Below are 22,580 nucleotides of genomic sequence, written 5' to 3'. Positions count from 1 at the left end.
GCCTTTGAATTAAAACAAATGCTGTTGTGACAGTGATGTACACTGTCTTGTTGGTATATGTATGATTTCTATACATTTTATGTCAGATAAAAACTTTGGTTGTAAGCTTCAGATAATTATTTAATAACAGCCAGACATTTTAAATGAGAATAAGAAAGTATTTCTTTGTGCCCCCCTTTCCCTGTTAATGCCCTACCTGGCCCCCCTGGCAAAACTTTGCTAGACCCGCCCCTGCACAGTAACCAGCTGTCAGCTACTTAGAAAAGGATGCTGGTGTTATTTGTCTCTCAGAAACAGTTCATAACTTTCCTTCAACTGATTCATGTCACCTAAAAGGTAAACCTGTTTCTCCATCACCTGTTCAGCTCTGATGATTCAGTAAGGACATCTCCTGGTTTCATCTTCATGTTTCCCTCTCACCACATATCCAAACCAACATCATGACCAGCAGCTTTTACAGCTGTGGCTCCAGCAAACATAAGCTGATACTAGAAATTAATATTAAATAAATTATAATAACAGCTGATCAAGCTTAAACGTGCTGCTGTTTAGCGCGACATCCGGCGGTTTCCTCTTTCAGGCGCAAAGTGGGCGATAAACAAACAAGAGAGAAAAGCCGATCAGCTGATCACTGATCAGTTTCATGATTGAAGTAGAAACAGGAGAGGGAGGGGGAGAGAATGAGAGAAGAAGAGGCAGCTGTGCAGCGTAACAACAGAATAAATCCAGCTTTATGTCTTTTTCCATCCTAGACAAACTGCGTCCCTTCTCAGCTCAACACGAAATGCGTAATAATTTCTCTGAATGCGGGAGGATTCATCTTTTTACGGGACGGTTGGCAACTCTACTAACCTTATGAATAAAATAAACTTCACTATCAGTAACATCATAGCACCGATCCAGCTGTATAGAAACTCTGTCATGCTAGCTAGTACACAGTACGAGTTATTGTAACTGACTGTAAAAAGTCAGCACAACAAAAATAAACTCCACCTGAACTTGGTTTATATCTGACCCAGGTAGACTGCAGGTCTTAACTTCTTACCTGAAGTTCAGTTCACCTGACACTCGGAGCGGCAGCCGCTTCGGGTCTCTGCTCCTCCTGCCTCCCCTTTCCCTCATCCACCTGCTGGCCTCCACCACTTGTTAATTTTACTGAATCTGTGGAAGCTCTGCCATAGCTACCACCAAACAACTGAGTTATTTTTACACACCAATCCACCACCTTTCATTATTTATACCGTTACAAAAAAAAAAAAAAAAAGAAAAAAAAATCACCGGGCCATCGAGCAAATGGCCAGTCCAGCTATGGTCGTGCCATCAGTTAACCCTAGGCACGCGTGCCACAGTTGGCATGCGTGCCTAGGGTTGCCGACCCCTGGTCTACACTGTATATAGTGAAGTCTGCAAGTTTTCAAACAGCAAAATTTGTTTTGTGCCCAAATCATTTTGCAGATCATTAGAATGAAAGTTATTGGCCATGTTTGCATAGCCCTTTTTAAAATGATGTTTTCATGACATTATTGTGTGTCGGGTGGTGGTCACGGCTATCTAGACTGACAGTGGGACATTGAATGTCACCTCTCTGGTGGGGATGGGGCCTGAGATTGTCTAAATTGGAGTCTGTTCTATACCAAATGCAGAAAAAAATGTTTTAAGAAAGCAATTAAGTTCATGTTCCAAAAAATATGATTGTTTGCTTGCAGGACACCAGGAGAGATGAGTCCTCCGTCACAGATGGTGTGGTCAGTGAAGATGGTCGCCTGCAGGTTCAAGCTCATTGCATCTCCAACCCACATCCACTGCCACTGTACTTAAGGGAAGTTAAAGACTTTCTTCTGCACCTACATTTGGATCACCTCGATCCATGATAGTCATTCAGGCAGTAATGCCTGGACGGGAAACAAGCCATCCTTAAAACATTACAACATTCCAGCTCCTGTGTTGGAATGAAAAACAAATGTGTTGTTTAAATTAGAGACTGCACTTGTGACAGAACAACAAATATTTTATTTTGATTATATAAGTAATGTAAGTACAAAACAAACTTGTGGTAGGCCTAAACTTAGTTTCAGAATAATTACATCTGAGACTTTGTTTCATTGTAAGATCATAACAGTGATGGCAATATAATTGTTTGTTGTTCAGCAGAACAGTGTCCAGTATGTTGGCTGTTATACTTTGTTGTGTTTGAAAATAAAAGTTGGGCTGATTTTAACATCATTAAAAAAAAGTGTTGTTTATTGTTTTTAATCATATTCAGCTTACCACAAATTGTTTTTTCATTTAGTCGAACTTGAAATGTTTGTCAGTAGGTAAACAATTAGTATTGCACAGTCAGAAATATCAAGTTATTCTTAATACTGCAGACTTGCAATGAATAAGTTGTCCTAACAGTCATCTTAAGTAAGCTTTACTTAGTTTTTTTGAGGCAACAAGTTTGCATTTTTTTTTTTTAGTTCTGGAAACTAAATAGGTTTTTACTCTGTACTCAAAGTGAATAAGTTGCCTTAACTTAGTTATCTTAAGTAAACATTTCTCAATTTTTTGAGGCAATGAGTTTGCATAGTTTTTGAGTTCTGGGAACAAATTAGATTTTACAGTGTAAAGGCTCGCTTTTAGTTTGTCCAGCCACGTGTTCTGCATTTGGTTATACTCCTCAGCACTATCACTAATAATTTACAAACAATGTGAGTTTTTTTTGCACTGAAAACATAAAGCGTGGAAACTGAGAATTGTCATTCTTATTTTCAAATTTATTCTCATTTCAAATATTAATCCAGCAAAAAAATATTCTGAGCATTCTTCTCTGAGTGTTCAGTAAGACTAGAATCTGTATATCTGTATAGATGCCCGTACATGCACGCAAAACTTAGTTTTTACTTTCCCTGAACAACACAGCCTGCAGATGGCACAACCTGTATATCTCTGCCTTAACAGATGTACCCCTATACCGTCCACTGATGGACACCAGTGCCGTCAGAGATGTTGACTTTTAATCTGGCAACATCTGTGACAGGTTGAAAGACCTCTCTTCTCTTTAGCCCAAAGAGTTTCCACAATTTCTAAAAAAGAATTTCAGATTCTAATTGGTCAGAAAGCAGATGTTGTATTTTTCCTGGTTAGCTCACAGTATTTCTCAGAAGCACTGCCAAGCCCATGCAGTGATTTCCACCACAGAACCATCTGTTTTGAATGCAGTACTACCCAGTAGTTGTAGTTAATGGTGGTTTCTCCAGATCCTGAAATTTTGTAGATATAACTTTGTAATTTTTTAAAGATATTTTCTTTTTTGCCCTTTTTTGCACTGCTCAGCTACATTATTTTCTTAAAAAAATAAATAAATCACAACCTGATCTCTAGCAGTCACTGATAAGGTTAAAAAATGACAGTATAGGAAAATGGGTCAGGGGGAACTCGTGCAAGCCAATTTGGGTCCCGCAGGTCATTTTGCTCCCAGTATACTCTAAATAAAATGAATTTTTAGTTAGAGTATGCTATCTACTTTTGCCCTTGTTATTGTCTTTTAAATGCAATCTTCTTTGACCAATAAATTCTATTTGTAATGTATAGACATGGACATTTATTTTCCTCACACTTACACACTTTCCACCGCAGGGGGAGCTGTATAACACAAAATAAAGCTGGGACCTTGAAACAATGTCTCCTGAAAGTCTCTTCAGATCAGCCTCAAAGAATATTGACACTTACCCAGAGGATGTCCTTGACGGTCTCCTCAGATAAAGCCTTGAAGGTGTCACTTACCTTTTTGGCTAAAAAAGCAAATTGACAGGTGCCCACTCAGGTCCTCACTCAGGGACTATGTGATCTCAGAACCTGGAAACATTTTCACCTGCAACCCAACCCCAAACAGCGCTGTGCTCTGTGGGATTGGATGAGTCACCTTATCCCCTAGTTTGTGTCCCATTACCTAGCAGTTGTAATGCTCACACCAGTGTAACGTGTCCAAGGTAGCAGGCGGGGCAAGCTGAGCTGGCCTGAAATTTAAATTAACCTCAGCAACATTTATGTGTGCATGGGGAACAGGTGTTGCATTACCGGCACCCTCAAAACCCGCCATGCACCCGCGCCTCTGATACGAACAAATGTACACACTCACATATATTAGCTGGAAGAGCTACTGAAACACATGTCTGCTACTAGTTTAATGCTTATCTCCCCCTGCAGTTAGGCTCCCTTTACGGTGGCTGGTTTCAAAGCCACCGTGAGAGTGTGTTATTGGAGGAAAGAGGGTAGGAGAGATCGCTATTTGTTTGTGTGTGTGTGTGTGTGTGTGTGTGTGTGTGTGTGTGTGTGTGTGTGTGTGTGTGAGTGAGTGACTGTGGCAGGAAATGTCACAGGGAGGTACACCATCTATTTTTCAGTGCAGCTGAAGCTCCTGCTCATCGTGGGAGGCTGTACCTGGGTTTCTTTAAGATTAAATCCAAAGAGATGATCGTTTTCTGTAACAAATTCCTGAAACTCAGGAGCAGGAAACCTCTTCATCAGATATTGCTAACAGAAAAAGTTACTCAAGCACGTAACACCAACAACCACCTTTAAATTTGTATTTTTTTCCCCAGAAACTTTAAATCTTTTCTAAGCTTTTCTTAAAGAACCGCTTCATAACTTGGGTATGAAGCAATTTTTTTTTACCTCGCCCCTGACGTTAGCTTAGCATATCTTAGCTTAGCTTAGCATAGCATAGCCCCAGCATGACTGTCTAAAAATACATTTAGTAGCACATGTTCATTTAACCCTAGATCTTAGCCAAGAAATAATCTGGTAGTTTCGCTTTTGTACAGGTAATTAATAAATCAATCGATATATAAAAGTGAAACTTGTGTTTTTTAGGAGTACACCCCAGTTTTTGATCTCAATCCCCCAGCAAGAAAGAGTATTTCCTAAATTGTCAGACTATTCCTTACAGGCACAGGGTTGCCTTTGGGAAAGTGAGTTTGAGAATGAGATGGAACTGGCTCAGAGTTTACTGCAACTTCTGTGGACCATCAATGAGCAGCCGAAGGACATTTGGAAAGTGCTTTTCCCAAGCAAGAGTAAGCTGGGCTGCAGAGATGGGGGCAGATGATCCCCTGTGGCATTCTCCCTCAATTTCTCCTCAAGAACTGGGTCATAGAAGATGAAGGGTGCAGTCCCAGTCTTTCTGCTCAAGTGTTTTATGGCCACCATAAATCATTCATTGGTCTTGCTCTGCTCTAGAGGCAATTTGTGTGTCCGACACAGGGAAGCCCTTGTTGACAAACCATTCCCCTCATCTTCGACATCAAATTTCATTATTCAGCACTGCACTGGGCTATTCTTACCTTTCTATACCAGGAAAAAGAAAAAAAACATGATTTCATCAAAGGAGATACAAATGCATCCTCCTATTTTCCATTCTCTGGTGAAATCGGAGATTCACTTCCCCGCCAGCTCTTTAAATGGACCCAGCAGGTCATGGCCTCATAAATGTTATTTTGAAAACCCATGCCAGTGACCGCATCAGACAATATGGTTCCCACAGGCACCATGGGAGCCTTTTAAAGGCTTGAGAGAATATGAAAAACAGCACAAAAGCAGACACTAGATAACCAGGTATCATAAAGGATTCCTCTGTGTAAAGGGATAAAAGCAATGTATGTTTGGGCTTTTCCGACCAGCTAAGAAAAGGAAGCTTGGATATGAAATAACAAATAATTGCAAATTCTTACCTCCTGAAATCTTTTTTTTTCCTGAGAATGATATATGATTAGCACATTTTCCAGAGCTTCAATGTGTTTGTGATATCATGTAGGCTATAATTGTCATGACTTTGCAAAGGTTGCTTGTTAAGAAGTAGATAAACCACCAAATCTCTCAAATCTATCCTCTTAAATCTTTAACAACCAGAAAAAGAAAAAGGCAAGTCTTTTGTAGAGCCAGTTGGCCGTCGGCTGTTCTCATCGATATGGTGCTCTGGTACTATAGCTGCTATCAAACTCATCACAGAATAACTGAGTATTGCTTCATCGTGCATACATCTGCAGGGAGATATGAGAAGTGATGCATCTGCGAAAGAGTGACTAGGATTCCAAATGCTGTATATATTTTCAGCTCAGTTCAATATAAGAAACCCCCCAAAACAACACTTCACTTATATTATAGTGGTGAATACTGTAAGGACTTTAATGGGAAACAGGTGTACAGAGTTCCATACTGTAGTGTTGCCTTGTCCTACAGTTTACATTGCTGTTTGATGCTTCCTCCTCACTTGTCTGTTTGTGAGAGAGGTACATCAATGTGCATGCACCACTGGATAAATTCTATTTGTATCCCATGTTTGGAGTTCAAGAAAAAAGATGCCACAGCTTTTACTTCTTTAGCGCGCAGACTAAACCATCAACTCAGCCAACGAAAACTCCTAATGGGCTGCTGAAACATGAATTATTCATCTGGGCTAGGTTGCCTGGTTTTCTTGTGCAGGCACATGTTTTATTGCCCAACTTGGCTCCGTGACATCAGCTGGGCAGTACCTCAGTCCTATTTGTTGTGGGATACCATTTCCGTTCCCACGCAAAGCTCCATTATCAGTCCTAGACCACAGTACTAATGGTGGAAGATTCTTCTGACTTGCCCTGTCTGCTGGGCAGTGACTTGAGATACTCCAGATGTCGACGTGCGTCCTCCTGATTAGCCCTGACATAGTAGACAAGGTAGGAGATGACCATGGTGAACCAGCCAAACATAACAACCAGCATGGCCACATCTGTAGTCCTCTTCATCTCCACACAGAGGTCTATGTCTGGTGCCAACAGGAAGGCAAGTCCTTCAACTCCTATTTTCTCAGGTTCTGAAGTGTGGCACACAACGCCTGTCAGTGATGCAGGCTCCAGGTCCACACGAGGCATGGCCATCTGTAAATTGCAATTACAGTGCCACGGATTGTTTGTTAGGTTGGCGCGAGCTCGCAGCCCCTCAAAGGCATCAGGGGTCAAGTTTCCTAACTTGTTAGAAGAAAGGTCCAGGAACTGTAGCGAGGAGCCGAGGCCTCTGAACGCACCTGGTTCTAACTCACTTAGTTCATTGTGTGAAAGGTCTAATTCAACCAGTTGGGTTAAATCGGCAAAAGCATTTGTTGGAACTGTGGTGAGGAGGTTAAAATCCAGGTAGACACGCCGTGTGTCATTGGGGATGTCCTGTGGGATCTCTGTGAGCTGCAGGTTGCTGCAGCGCACCGTCTTTCCGCCACTCTCGCTCTCGGTGCAGTAGCAGTTCTTGGAGCAACTCGTGGCAGCATGATGAAAGCAGAAGGTCATCAGCACCAAACTATGCAGCAGCAAACACATGACCACTGAGTGGCGTAGCAGCCAGTCTGCAAGAAGGGACATTGTGGGATACAGTGGGCATGCTCCAGGGAGGACCACCTCAGCTGAGGGCTGAAGTCCACATCAACCTCCCCAATAACTGTTGAACCTGTTGCATAAAAAAAACAACAGAAAGTGACACAGGCTGTGGGAAGTTTACCTTCTGAAAAAAAAGAAATGAAGAACAGCTTGTACAGTGAAAAACTTTTCTTTTGTAAAACACTGATGATTGTAAATGTTCTTCAGAAGCGGTGATGTTATTTAAGGGAGCAACAGGAGCTTATCTAATTGCACTGTGGAGGCAACGGGAATACTGTACGCTCATTTCAGCGTGTTGCCAACTAGCAACAACTGGTGTTTCCAAGAAACTCAAAGGATCAAAGATTCCCTTCATCCCAGAACAATAAACAAGCTAAGAAAATACTTTGCTGTCACTGTGCCTCTTTTATAATTGACATCCCTGCAGTGCAGGGCTATTTCAGTACACATAGACGGGCATTAACATAGTAGTGTGACACTAAGAAAAATATTCTAAACAGAACATAACTCCACCTACATTTTAACTTTTTTTCTTTAACATCTTTTGTCACATTTCCAGATTTTTTATTTAACATGTTCTAGTTTTACTGGGAAGTGCAAGTAACACAGAGATAAGAGCTTGTCTTTGTGTCCTGTAAATGATAAAACTTTTATATTTTGTAGGTAAGTCTTTGAAAATTGCAGGTCAACCCACCTTAACACACTTCATTAATAGCTGATAAGGGCTTACTCCTATCCTGTTACTAATCCTCTTCAGGAAAAACTCCTTAAGTCAGTGTAACGTTAGCGCTGGCCACCCAATCCTTATGCTGAGGTAAATGCTAATGCCCCCAAAACAACTAAACAGACAATGTGATGATCTGCCTTGTTTGAAGAGAAAGAAGAATTCACCAGGCTGCTTAATTTCTCCAAAATGGTCAGGGACTGAGCAAGATCCACTTACCAAGATTAAAAATGAAATCGATCTCTAAGTACCTCAAAGTATCACATGACTGGGGGGGTTGGGGGTAGTGAGTAGTGGCACTGGTGGTGTGTACATGAGATGCAGCTAAAACCCTCAGTGCACACTAGTTAACAAATGAGTGTCAGACAACCTCAATAATGAGCCATTTGGGGAGACTGATGCAAAGCACAGATGAAGCTTGTGCTATTAAGCACTGACTGCTGCGGTTTGCCTCCTTCAGATATGCCATTTATCCGTCTTCATCAAGGCCAGGCAGAGCAACTTTCAAAGGATTTCCCTCTGCACTCTGTGGCAGCAGGGTGTACGAGAAAGTAAAACAGCACGACAGAAAAGCTTAAAACCCAAGGAAATTAAGGGTCTTGTACGGCTAGTGTTATGCTTCTGTAAAAGCAGTACTTTTCCCATCACATAGCATGCCAGCCTGGTATTTGGCTGAGAGATAATGGGGGAGCAGAAGTAAAAGGGCTGGTGACAGAGATGGGGAAAGCATGTGGGTGAGATGGGGAAATTGGACACACAAGCACAGGGTTGTGAGAGAAAGAATGATATCACAACGATTTAAGGAGAGGGGTAACATTGCAGTGACAGCACAGAGAACATTGCGTGACACTAATGAGAGATCGAGGAAAAGGGCAGATGTTAGTAAGCCAAAGAGGCAGCTGAAAAAGACAGCTGGAAGAGAAAACATAGGCAGGAGAGGGAAAAGGCAAGGGACACTTGTAAATAAGATCAAGACAGTAGACATGGTGTAAGCTGGATGAGTAGCAGGGTGGGGCACGGGTCTGCAAAAATAAAAAAAATTAATAAAAATCTGTAATGCATTTGCAAAAGATTGCATGCATGCAAATGTTCGAGGAACAGTTAGTCTTCTTAAAGTAATGTGATAAATAACGATGCAGCTGGCACTGCAAATGCATTGCTTTTGCAGCCACAGGTCAATCTCTCACTTCCTAAATTCACTGCTGTCAGGCCTGCGCACACTCGGGGACCATTTTAATATGGAGCAATGACGTGGACACACACACCCAGACATCCGAGTCATTAAGATCTAATATATGTTAGTGTCTGTTGTGTGTAGTCTCACAACAGTAGCCTATTGCGGCAGCTGTGAACACCACGTGAATTTTAAATAGGGGAAAGTGGGGTGATTTGTGCCAGTGGGGAAGTTGTGCCACCCCCTGTTTCTAGGGAACCATAGAAGAAATTGGTCATGTGACCACACATTTTTGAACAGTCAGCCATTTTACTTATCCTGCAAAGAAGGGAACGACACTGCATGAGAATTAAGCACATTGAAGTTTAGAAAACAACAGTTTTTCGGTTTTCAAAGTAAAATTTCTAGGCTCAAGGTTTTTCAGTTGATTTGTCTGAGCAGTTATAGACAAGTTTGAAAACATTGCAAAAATGTTTTAATGCTTTGACAAGCTACACTATGAGTCCACACAGCTAGCATGATGTTTGTTCAAAACTGCTGGATGATGCATTTTTTCCAAAATAGTAGGGTTGGAGTGATTTGTGCCAAAGGGGCCTGGGTTAAGCTATGTCACTGGCACAACTCACCCCCAATTATGAATATTTTAAACATATTATTTTATTGTAATTGTAGCTTTTATTTCTACACTTTACCACTAAAACTATACTACAATCTTTATTTCAGACCAACAATTAATACTAGACTATCATGCCAAGGAGTTATAATGAGGAGGACAGGCAGGGTTTCCACTCCTTTAGAGGACATGGACAGAGACCGAGATGGAGAAGGGGGAGTCCATTCGTCAGGTGGCAAGGAGGATGAACATATGCAGGATAACATTAAAACAATACTGTGAGAAGAGAAAGATAGATGGAAAAGAAATAAGGCCAGGAAATAAAAGAACTGGACTTGCCAATCAAGTCTTTGATGAGCATAGGAGAAAGAACTCGCAGAAAATATAAAGGCACTAGAAGCAATGTTTTATGGTCTGAGTCCCATGAAATGCCTTGAACTGGCTTTTGAGTATGCACAAAGAATCATTTATAATCAGTTGCACAATTTACCCCAATGTATTCTTTCCAAAGGCACAACTTACCCCACACCCGGGGCATGCTGTGCCACTTTTTTTTTCCCCAGAAAGCTGTATTTCTTAAATACTATATTCCGATTCAAAGTGATTGTGCCCAAGGCTGCACCACATCCTAAAATATATGTACATATTTTATTTGAAAGCATTACTGTCATGGCCTCGCTTTAAAGTCATGTTAACTAAAAACTGGCATGATTCACCCCACTCTCCCCTGAGCTGACAGTTATTTGTGGCGGCCTGGGTAAACAGCAACAAGGAAAGGACAAATGAACATCCTCGATATAGCTTGTTTAACTTGGATTGGTCCTTTTAATGCAGGCCAAATATTATTTCACTGATTTCAGCTCATGAAGCCCTATTCTGGATACACTTTTCTGGCTCCGTGCAGAACACTGCACTCGGTAGATTTCCATTTCCAAATAAAAATCTTTTTGACTTGACTTAGAGAGCAGTACAGTAAACAGTAATACTGCCGAGCAGCCAGCTCTTCTGATGCAATGGCTCTCACTCCGTGCTGGAGATTAGAAAACTGTGTCACTGACTCATCGGTGTATCCTCAAGATTGACTTGAATCTTTAAATCCTCAACATAAAGTTTTACAGCCTAGTGATGCCATTAGTTTTAAACTTTAATTTATGATAATGACAACACCAGCTGACATCACAGGAGCTAAAACGAGTGGCTTAAACCGGCTACCGGGTCCTGCAGAAATACCAGTTTTCCTCACGTACAAGCATCTGGTTAAAATGAACTGAAAGCAGATAAAGGTGATACCTCGTGGAACCGATACCTTTGTTAAGTTTGTCTTTCATCCTGTTTATAGTCAGCACCATTAAGCGCCTTTTCCCAACAGCAGCTACGTTTTTAAAATCTTTGTTTAAACGGCGATTTTTTTTTTTTTGTTTGGGTTTTTTTTGGGGGGGGGGGGAATTAGCTGCATAAATTATCACAAAGAACAAAAACACATGCATCGTGCCCAGTATCACAAACACAAACACTCACGTCTTTGCCGCTTTCCCTCTTCTTTCCATGGCGCGTTTCTAGGCAAGTGTCCAAAAATAATATCTTCCACCAGATCAGTGCGCTTTCCAACAAGCGGCTCGTTCGATATTTTGGTTCGCCTCCAGTAAGTCCTCCTGCAGCTCGTCAAACTTGCGGCGAAAGCCGCTCTGGAAACTACAACGCGCCAGTGGAAATGCCCCTTCACTCCAGGGCTCTCACTCAGAGCAGCCTTTTAGTTTCCACGCAACGAGAAAACTAGGCAACATTGCCCAAGCCTCAGCGAACTGGCAAGCAAACAGAGCGAGGGCATGACTTTCAGTGACGGCGGTGTCTCACTGACTTTGATCCAAATACATGGCAAAATTGATATTAATGCACAGTCTCAAGGCGCATTTACGCACTGGTCGGATATTTTCTCCCACTGCTTAGAGCTGAGTGCTGGACATATATACAGAGGAAAAGTCCATGTGATGGCATGACTTAATCCATTCATTCGTTTGAATCTACTAATTGCTGGGATTGACGTGAGTTCAGTGTGTATGCATCAGGTGCCAGGAAAGTAAAAGAGTGTCCCTCCCACACCATCACACACAAACGCAGAAATGAGCTCATGCACAATCCAGTGCACAAACATGGCTCGGTTGTGCTGGCAGCCTACACTGATCATGTTTGATCTGAAGCTTGTTGTTTCAAACATGCAGCCTGGCTGCCAGCGCTGTGGATCTGGAGCCGGTCTCCAGTCCCCTTTCCTGCCTGCTGCCACCCGATAAGGATGTCCAATCAAATCCACTATAAAAACAGACGTGCATGGCCACTAGCCTGGGAGAGCCTGCCAAGCAGCCAGTCATAAGGTATTAATGGAATTAAAATCAATAAAATGGGATACTTCACCCAAACTCCCTCCCTGGTGCTCTGGAATAACAGAAGGCATATGATTCACTTCTTTTTTTCTTTCATTGATAGTGATGAATGTGTGCTAAGGAAGAGAGTCAAGCATAAACATAAAGAATTTCTGATTATTTGGGTTGAAATACAGTATTTTATGCATCTATGAACTGCTTTTTGTATAATCCTGGAGCAGTGAGAGATAAAGAATAAAATAAAATAAAAATCACTGTTTTCCAACATATCCTTTTCAAATTCCCATCCCAGTGCCTGTTTCAATTTAGAACGTGTAATTTCTTTGTCTGTCCAGACATATTACTGTAAGATTATTTTAGGGACTAGTAATTGTTTGTGTTATGAGATTCAGGCTGGATAAAAGCATCATAACACATCTGTGGGTCTCAGTCCTCATGAGAGATACATGAAACATGGCGTTCCGTGCTGCTGCTCCTTCTGCAGCCCTCAGGTTATGAGACTGCTCTTGTCAATTAGACAAGGATCAGATAGGTGGAAAAGCATATGACAGAGAAACAGCCGAAAATAGGATTACTTTCCTCATCGACAGAGGAAAGTGCACTGGCAGTCAGTCTTTCTCAGCTTAATCAGATTATTTTAAATGCTCCACGGTGGTTGGCAGCTAGATGGTGCATTAAAAACCATGCATTAGTCCTGACAGAGTGAACTTCCAAGTGGATCAAAGTTTCCCTTTTTTTCTATGTAACTGGGGGTTTTTTAGTCTGCATTCATGATCAGCTTCAAGCGTCCTCTGTATTACCCCAGTACCTGTGCAGGTGGCATACCTACAAGCTAACATTAATCCATGAAGTCAAATTGCTGAGTGGGGATTTGGCTGAGAAAATGCTAGCACCAAACTTTTTACAATGTCATCTCAAAAGGGTGGGAATGTAATTTTTTTTTCTATGTACTCTGAGTTCCAGTGGAACAAAAGGACTCATATTAATGAGATCCCGCTCTTTCATTCTCATTTGGTCTGCTCACACAAAGTCTTACACATGCATACATATATAGTTAAGAGCACGGGAACACGCACACGCTGTCTCCTGCTCCCAGGTTACTCATCCTCAAGATCAAAGCCCTGTCTTGTCTTTGTGAATACAACACTAACCTTCTTTATTTATTTATTTCCTTGCCTGTCTTGAGCCTTTTAATCAAAAGCTGCGAGAACAGTGTATTAAAAGGATTTCTCGCCTGCTTAGGTCACCTCACCTCATCTTCTCTGCGAGGAGTCTTGTCTTTGAAGTCTGATATTATTGACATTAAACAATAGGGTGCCAATATGAAAGTATTGCAGATATTCATTTGAGCCTTCGCCGCTCACAGAGCTACGGCTGCCAGAGCCATTTCAAAAGCTTCTAAGTGCAAACCTTGGTGTCTTAAATCTCACTAAAAGCAGGTTATCAATGGCTTTATGCACTAGCGGTATGCTGGAAAACGGTAATGTTGTTTCTGTACATAAATCTTGTTTTTGATATGCTCCAGGGCAGTGGCTCTCACTTTCAGATTTGTGGGTAGGAGACCCAAAAGTGGACCTACGTGGTCAAAAGATGTGTCAAGGATAGAAAACCTTTTTTCATAAACTGTACATGATCAAGTTTTTAGAATTAGTCAGTTGATCACAGTTGCTGACATGTTGATCCCATAGACTGTATACAAAAGATGGATTACCACTGTGACATTAACCAAGTGACAGAGAATTACTGGAAATTACTGTCAATGTTGGTTTATGTTTTAAAAAAAAAAGATTTAAAACAACATTCTGAGCAACTAAAGCAGAATTCGCACAGATGTGTTTCCGGGTGAAGCACCCTCGCTTTTCATTTTCTTTAAATGGGGTGACATCAAGTGTTTTGATTCAACCTCTGGAGTTGCAGCACAGGTGTCAGCATTCGTGTCATGTCAGCGCAGCCATTTGCCAATGAAATTCATGCATCCAGTCTCTAGTCTGGAGCCTATCCCTGCCTACCATAGGGCAAGAGGTGGCATACACCCTGGAGAAGAAGCCAATATGATGCAGGGCTAACACAGAAAGACAGACAACCATGCACGCTTACATTCAAACGTACAGATATTTAAAATCACTACTTAACCTAACCCCACTAGCTGCGTAAAGAAGCCGGAGTACACGGGGAGAACCCTCGCAAACACTGAAAGAACATGCAAACTCCACACAGAAAGACCCGGAATTTCTGTGGAAATAAAATCATGCTATGCAGATATGCTGAGAGAGCAACAGGGTTTCATTGTGCAGCTCATTTCAGTTTTATTTCAGTTTCACTAAAGGCACTTGTATTGTAAGGTAACGACCCAACAATAATAGAGAGAAAGCCCCAGCGAACAACAAACCCCTGTGAGCAAGCACTTCGCGACAGCGGGAAGGAAAAACTCCCTTTTAACAGGAAGAAATCACCAACAGAACCAGGCTAAGGGAGGAGGAGCCATCTGCCATGACCAGTTGGGATGAGGGGAGGGAGACATAATAAAAGACTCACTGTAGAGCATTAAGTGTAACAATGTAGCATTTCATTGTTGATTGTTGCAAATAATCAACCTGTTGCTAACAGGCAGCTAAGTTGGCTACCTGCTGATTGAAGCTCTTTTTAGCTTGTCTTTTGAGGATTGGTTATTATTGCCATGACGATCACACGAGCAAATGTCAGGAACGCCCACATTTAAGAGCTGAAGCTTGTGAATCCTGCCTTGAAGTGTCTTCCCCTGCAGCAGCAGATATTTGAATTACATACAACACCTTCAGCTAAAGTGGCCACAACCTTATTTATTCAGATGTTATTTACTAAGCATCGTAACAGTGCAAACAGGTTGTACAGCATTATACATAAAAACTAACCTTCAAAGTTGACATGAAGAGGGAATTTAGTAATATGGACTTAAACCAATTTTTGTACGAGGCCGTGAACATACGAGGAATTTAGCGCTTACATCTTATTTTTATTTTTACTCCCAGTGGGTACAGCGTGACAATTCTTTAGCATCAGTAATGTTTTTGTATGTTTATCATTTTGGTTTAGTGCTTAATAAAAATACATGTAGAAAAAAAGACTACCGGCTTGAGCGGCTCACCATACACTCAAAGCTTCACATGACAGAACTGCAGAGAGAAACATTTAGGAAATAAGGTTGTTGAATATAATAAACTGTACTGTTTGGGAAAACCCTTCAGGGTAAGATTACTTTTAACCAGTGTTGGGACTAACGCGTTATTAAGTAACGCGTTACAGTAAGTACGTTATTTTTGTGGTAACGAGCACGGTAACTAGTTATTATGCCAAAACCGGGAACGCGTTACTCGTTACTGGGATTTAGATAGGCGCGTTATTCGTTACTTCGTGTGGTGGCTATCGCGGAGCTTCCACAGATTCAATAACATTAGCAAGTGGTGGAGGCAGCAGGTGGATGAAGGAAAAGGGAGGCAAGAGGAGAGACCCGAAGCGGCCGCTGCTCCGAGAGTGTCAGGTGAACTGAACTTCAGGTAAGAAGTTATGACCTGCAGTCCATCTGGGTCAGATATGAACCAAGTTTAGGTGGAGTTTATTTTCGTTATGCTGACTTTTTCGTACTGCGTACTAGCTAGCATGACGGAGTTTCTATACAGCTGGGTGGGTGCTATGTTACTGATGTTGAACTTTATTTTGTTCATAAGGTTAATTATTAGAGTTGCCAACCGTCCTGTAAAAAACGGAGTCCTCTTGTATTCAGAGAAAATATTACGCGTTTCGTATTGAGGTGAAAAGGAACACAGTTTGTCCCGGACTTCAGCTACAATGAAAAAGACACAAAGGTGGAGTTATTCTGTGTCTTTACGCTGTCAGCTGCCTCTTCTCCTCTCATTCTCTCCCCCTCCCTCTCCTGTTTCTACTTCAATCATGAAACTGATCAATGATCAGCTGATTGGCTTTTCTCTCTTGTTTATTTATCGCCCACTTTGCGCCAGAAAGAGGAAACCAGCGGATGTCGCGGTAAACAACAGTAGCACTTTTAACCTTGATCAGCTGTTGTTAGAATTTATTTAATATTCATTTCTAGTATCAGCTGATGTTTGCTGGAGCCACAGCTGTAAACCTGCTGGTCATGATATCGGTTTGGTTATCTGGTGAGAGGGAAACATGAAGATGAAACCAGGAGATGTCCTTACTGAATCCTCAGAGCTGTGATGGAGAAACAGGTTTACCTTTTAGTTAACATGAATGAGTTGAAGGGAAGTTATGAACTGTTTCTGAGAGACAAATAACACCAGGATCCTTTTCTAAGTAGCTGACAGCTGGTAACTGTGCAGGGGCGGATCTAGCAAAGTGTTGCCAGGGGTCCATGTAGGGCATTAAAAGGGAAAGGGGGGCACAAGGAAATACTTTCTTACTCTCATTTAAAATGTCTCACTTTTAAAAAAATAATTATCTGAGTCTTACAACAAACAATTGATAGATTGATACATATATACCATCAGAACAGTGTACATCACTGTCACAACAGCGTTTGTTTTCATTCAAAGGCTTTATGAGTTTTCCTATAATGGTGGGCCGGGACGATTGTTTTTGTCCCAGTCCAGCTCTGTATGCAGCTCATCTGCAGTCTGGTGTTACCTACATCTTCCTATTCAGAAGGCAGAATTTCCGAGTTCTGAGTACAATCGAAAGCACCACGACTGCAGTTTTTGTGTTGGATGTAAAAAGCAGGCTAGGATAGAATCAGACGTGGGATTTCTCTCGTGGAAATGTGCACATTATTTTTTCCTTTCTGTTGGTAGGTGGCACAGTGCACTTGTGGCAAGTAAGCAAGCTAGAAGACTGGCAATCTTGCTGGGTATCCAGTTACAGAAGCAACACATTAACAAGAGAATTCTGAGTAAAACCAAAGTTACTTTCCCTAGTAACTAGTTTCTCTGAAAGTAACGAGTAACTTGAAGTAACTGAGTTACTTTTGATAGAAGTAACTAGTAATGTAACTAAGTTACTAATTTAAAGTAACTTACCCAACACTGCTTTTAACAAGTGTGATTAAATAACACTGCATCACTGATTGTTAAATTTTAAATGTTAAGTTACTATTGTTGCTCGCAGTTGCCTGCAAACACAGGATAGAGGTGGTCTGAGCTGCCCTTTCAAACTAATAATAATTCTTAGTCCCTCACTGTATTCACAATGACAGCCAGGGAGGGGTGTTCACCTTAAAGGTCATGTTGTGGACGTCCAGGGACACAGCTGGAAATGTGATGGTCAAAACATGACCCAGAAAGCAACCAGAGGAGAAAAAAAGTCTGTATATTAATGCTGTGAATGTTAGACGTTTGCTCTAAGATGTTATTTTCCTTCCTAAACACTGTTGTCTCTAATAAAAAGTGTTGCCTGAGCTACTGAGATTTTGTTTTCTACCATAAGCCATTCACTGGCGGTTGTTTTATCTGTCACACACCTTGAAATTGACTGAGCCAAAATATTCACAGTGGACCTGAAGCTGTAATTTTGTTTTCATTTTAGTTCATTGTCATCATTATTATTTTTTTGGAGTTCTCTCTTATCCTGCTACTCGCAGGGAAAAGCCTTTGCCAGGAAATAATTACACACAGTTTGAGGGGAATTTAATCAAATATAAGTAAAATCCAACAGAAAACACTGCTGTGACACTTACTCTTCATAAAGAGTGTTTGGTAGCACTTTATATAAGGGCCTGCTAAGGGCATAATTTCCAAAATCTGAAATTATATTCACCCACAAATACTTAGGGTAGCAATTCAAGTTTTTACAGAAAATATAAAATGATTATACTGTAAGTAATTTTAAGATAGTTGTTATTACAGTTTTATAATGCAGCAGATAGTTTTATGTTCAATGGTGGACAACAAAATTGATACATATACCCTATATTTGATGAACCCCCTTTCTAATAAAATAAACAAGACTTTTTAATTGTATCAAATCACATCATGATTCAGTTTTCTGTATAATAGTGCCGAATCACAACAAGTCAACTCAACAAGTCAACTCAAGCAACTTCACATTGTAACGTAACCATTCAATAATACAGAGAAAACCCAAACAATCATGACTCCCTATGAGCAAGCACTTGGCAAAAGTAGGAAGGAAAAATCCCTTTTAACAGGAAGAAATCTCCAGCAGAACCAGGCTCAGAGAGGCCATGAAGCTTCTCTGTGGTCTTCCTCTTTTCCTCCTGGTTTGCAGCTCCATATTTGGTATCCTTTGTCCAGTTTATCGACTATCCCTCCTCTGCACATGTTCAAACCATCTCACCTCTGCCGCTCTTATTTTCTCTCTAGTCTGTTCGACCTGAGCCGTCCCTCTGATTTACTCATTTCTAACCTGTCCATTCTGGTCACTACCAATCAAAATGATTCCAGTGCAGGGTCATTATTAACTCCAATATCTTTGGCTTATCTTTTGTGGTCTATGATAGATGCAAAGCCAAAATAAAGAAAATTATCTTTTTTTTCCCCCCACTCTTGGCTGTCACATCTTTCACAAATCCCAAAACGCTCTCCTGGACAAGCTCTGACAAGCTTGTCAAGTGCTCAGTTGGAGCAGCTCTTTACCTGTCACACTAATATCTGTAAAGGAGCCCTTTTCTTGTAAGACACTGTTCATCAAGTCCCATCAAGCATCTCCTTCAGACAGCTATCAACACATCTGTGACACTCCAAGTTTCGTTTTCTCCCACCGTCCCCAGCAGTCAACCTTCAGAAAACACAGAGCCATCAATAAATAAACAGGAAGGCAGGTGGTAGCTACTGAGAGTGTCCATCTACTTTGCAGGGTGACTATTTTTGGATGCTAAGTACTTAGCATTCCTGTTTCAAACTGCCCACTTCTGATAGATAAGAGAAAGTCTGTGTGAGACTTACACAGTGTTTAAAAAAAATCATTTGCCCTCATTAAAAGTAAAAAATGCAACAGAAATATATAAAATCAAAGGTTTATGTATTCTATTAATCATTAAAGAAAATGTTCTTGATATTAGATAGATAGATAGATAGATAGATAGATAGATAGATAGATAGATAGATAGATAGATAGATAGATAGATAGATGAAATAGTCCAGATATATACCCCGTGGTATAATTCTCAAACACGTACCCTCAAGCAGACGACTCGTAATCTGGAGAGGAAATGGCGTGTCACAAATTTAGAGGATCATCATTTAGCCTGGAGAAATAGTTTGTTGCTTTATAAGAAAGCCCTCCGCAAAGCCAGAACAGCTTACTATTCGTCACTGATTGAAGAAAATAAGAACAACCCCAGGTTTCTCTTCAGCACTGTAGCCAGGCTGACAAAAAGCCAGAGCTCTTTTGAGCCAACCATCCCTTTAACGTTAACTAGTGATGACTTCATGAACTTCTTCACAAATAAAATTTTTATCATTAGAGAAAAAATTACCAATAATCATCCCACAGATGTAATATTATCTACAGCTACTTGTAGTTCCATTGATGTTAAGTTAGACTCTTTTTTTCCAATCGATCTTTCTGAGTTAACGTCAATAATTACTTCCTCCAAACCATCAACGTGTCTTTTAGACCCCATTCCTACAAAACTGCTCAAAGAAGTTCTGCCATTGATTAATTCTTCGATCTTATATATGATCAACCTATCTCTAATAATCGGCTATGTACCACAGGCCTTCAAGGTGGCTGCAGTTAAACCTTTACTCAAAAAGCCATCTCTAGACCCAGCAGTCTTAGCTAATTATAGGCCAATCTCCAACCTTCCTTTCATATCAAAAATCCTTGAAAGAGTAGTTGTCAAACAGCTAACAGATCATCTGCAGAGGAATGGTTTATTTGAAGAGTTTCGGTCAGGTTTCAGAGCTCATCACAGCACAGAAACAGCTTTAGTGAAGGTTACAAATGATCTTCTTATGGCCTCTGACAGTGGACTCATCTCTGTGCTTGTCCTTCTTGACCTTAGTGCAGCATTCGATACTGTTGACCATAATATTCTATTAGAGCGATTAGAACATGCTGTAGGTATTACAGGTATTGCACTGCAGTGGTTTGTATCATATCTATCTAATAGACTCCAATTTGTGCATGTAAATGGAGAGTCCTCTTCACACACTGAGGTTAATTATGGAGTTCCACAGGGTTCAGTGCTAGGACCAATTCTGTTTACATTATACATGCTTACCCTAGGCAGCATCATTAGAAGACATAGCATACATTTTCACTGCTATGCAGATGACACCCAGCTCTATCTGTCCATGAAGCCAGATAACACACACCAATTAGTTAAACTGCAGGAATGTCTTAAAGACATAAAGACTTGGATGGCCACTAACTTTCTGCTTCTCAACTCAGATAAAACTGAGGTCATTGTACTCGGCGCTGAAAAGCTTAGAAATTTGGTATCTAACCAGATTCTTACTCTGGATGGCATTACCTTGGCCTCCAGTAACACTGTGAGGAACCTTGGAGTCATTTTTGACCAGGATATGTCCTTCAACGCACATATTAAACAAATATGTAAGACTGCGTTCTTCCATTTGCGCAACATCTCTAAAATTAGAAATATCCTGTCTCAGAGTGACGCTGAAAAACTAGTTCATGCATTTATTACTTCCAGGCTGGACTACTGCAATTCATTATTATCAGGATGTCCAAAAAACTCACTGAAAAGCCTTCAGTTAATCCAAAATGCTGCAGCAAGAGTACTGACAGGGACTAGAAAGAGAGAGCATATTTCTCCTGTTTTGGCTTCCCTTCATTGGCTTCCTGTTAAATCCAGAATTGAATTCAAAATCCTGCTCCTCACATACAAGGTCTTAAATAATCAGGCCCCATCTTATCTTAATGACCTTGTAGTACCATATCACCCTATTAGAGCACTTCGCTCTCGCTCTGCAGGCCTACTTGTTGTTCCTAGAGTATTTAAAAGTAGAATGGGAGGGAGAGCCTTCAGTTTTCAGGCCCCTCTTCTGTGGAACCAGCTTCCAGTTTGGATTCGGGAGACAGACACTATCTCTACTTTTAAGATTAGGCTTAAAACTTTCCTTTTTGCTAAAGCATATAGTTAGGGCTGGACCAGGTGACCCTGAATCCTCCCTTAGTTATGCTGCAATAGATGTAGGCTGCCGGGGGATTCCCATGATGCATTGAGTTTTTCCTTTCCAGTCACCTTTCTCACTCACTATGTATTAACAGACCTCTCTGTATTGAATCGTATCTGTTATTAATCTCTGTCTCTCTTCCACAGCATGTCTTTATCCTGTCTTCCTTCTCTCACCCCAACCGGTCGCAGCAGATGGCCGCCCCTCCCTGAGCCTGGTTCTGCCGGAGGTTTCTTCCTGTTAAAAGGGAGTTTTTCCTTCCCACTGTCGCCAAAGTGCTTGCTCATAGGGGGTCATATGATTGTTGGGCTTTTCTCTGTATCTATGAAGCGCCTTGAGGCGACATTTGTTGTGATTTGGCGCTATATAAATAAAATTGAATTGAATTGAATATAATATCTGGAATGTAATAAATAATAATTTTTGAGTTCCAAAAGACACAAAAATCCCTAGAAGGCCACAAATGTTTATTTTTGCATGTTGTTTGTATGCATTTAACAAATGTGATATGTTGATCTGATCAAAATTTCTGCACCCTTATTGTAAAGGTACCGCATAAACTGTCTGTTTTCTTTTTTAAAAACAGTCTTTTTTTAAAGCTAGCATGTCCAACCCTGTGTGCATTGAAAGTGTGAGGGCAGCAGGCACATTCTTTTAGATTTCTTAAAGGAGATAACTCAGTCTTTTTGGCTGAAAATACCAAGCAAAAAATATCAGATAAACAGTGCAAAAAGTGCTCGCTCCTTCATTCATGTGTGCAGCTGTGGGTGTATTAGTGTACTTGCAATCCACTACATCGACCGGACCGAGGCAGCTCTACTCAAGCTCCTCCACCCTATTATTACCATGCTAAGGTCAGATGAGTGGGCACCATAGCAGAGGAAGACAGATAAGAATGGTAGAACGGTTGGATAAATCAGGTTACTGCATTTCCATTGACTGATAGCCACAAGACAAGAAATATGAAGAGAGATGGTTGCTTAGAGCTGAATAAAACTGTGCTACTGAAGTAATGCTTTCTTAGCATCACATATGAATCTTTTTATCCCAGTAGAATAGAGGATTGGGGAAAAAGTGAAGGTCTATCTGATAAATGACTAAAAAACACAGTTTAGGGTTATCATGCAGCTACATGGGAAGAGTCCAGGACAGAAAGGAACAATATAAAAGAAGAAATCTGATATTGAGCACTA

The 22,580-nt window shown here is 40.9% G+C and overlaps 1 protein-coding gene across 1 annotated transcript; it reads right to left on the bottom strand.

Annotated features, from left to right (window-relative positions):
* Nucleotides 1–6,186: 6,186 nt before the first annotated feature.
* lrrc3ca (leucine rich repeat containing 3Ca) lies at nt 6,187–11,876 on the bottom strand. Its single transcript, XM_006801006.3, has 2 exons — nt 11,412–11,876; nt 6,187–7,452 (listed from the first exon to the last, which is right to left on the bottom strand). The coding sequence occupies exon 2, from the start codon at nt 7,365–7,367 to the stop codon at nt 6,573–6,575; it is 795 nt and encodes a 264-aa protein (XP_006801069.2). The 5' UTR covers nt 7,368–7,452; nt 11,412–11,876; the 3' UTR covers nt 6,187–6,572.
* Nucleotides 11,877–22,580: the final 10,704 nt, after the last annotated feature.

This window comes from Neolamprologus brichardi, chromosome 8 (assembly GCF_056152115.1).
Source record: "Neolamprologus brichardi isolate AB-2024 chromosome 8, ASM5615211v1, whole genome shotgun sequence".
NCBI lineage: Eukaryota > Metazoa > Chordata > Actinopteri > Cichliformes > Cichlidae > Neolamprologus > Neolamprologus brichardi.
The sequence above is the reverse complement of the archived record's forward strand: the minus strand, read 5'-3'. Positions and strand labels throughout refer to the sequence as shown.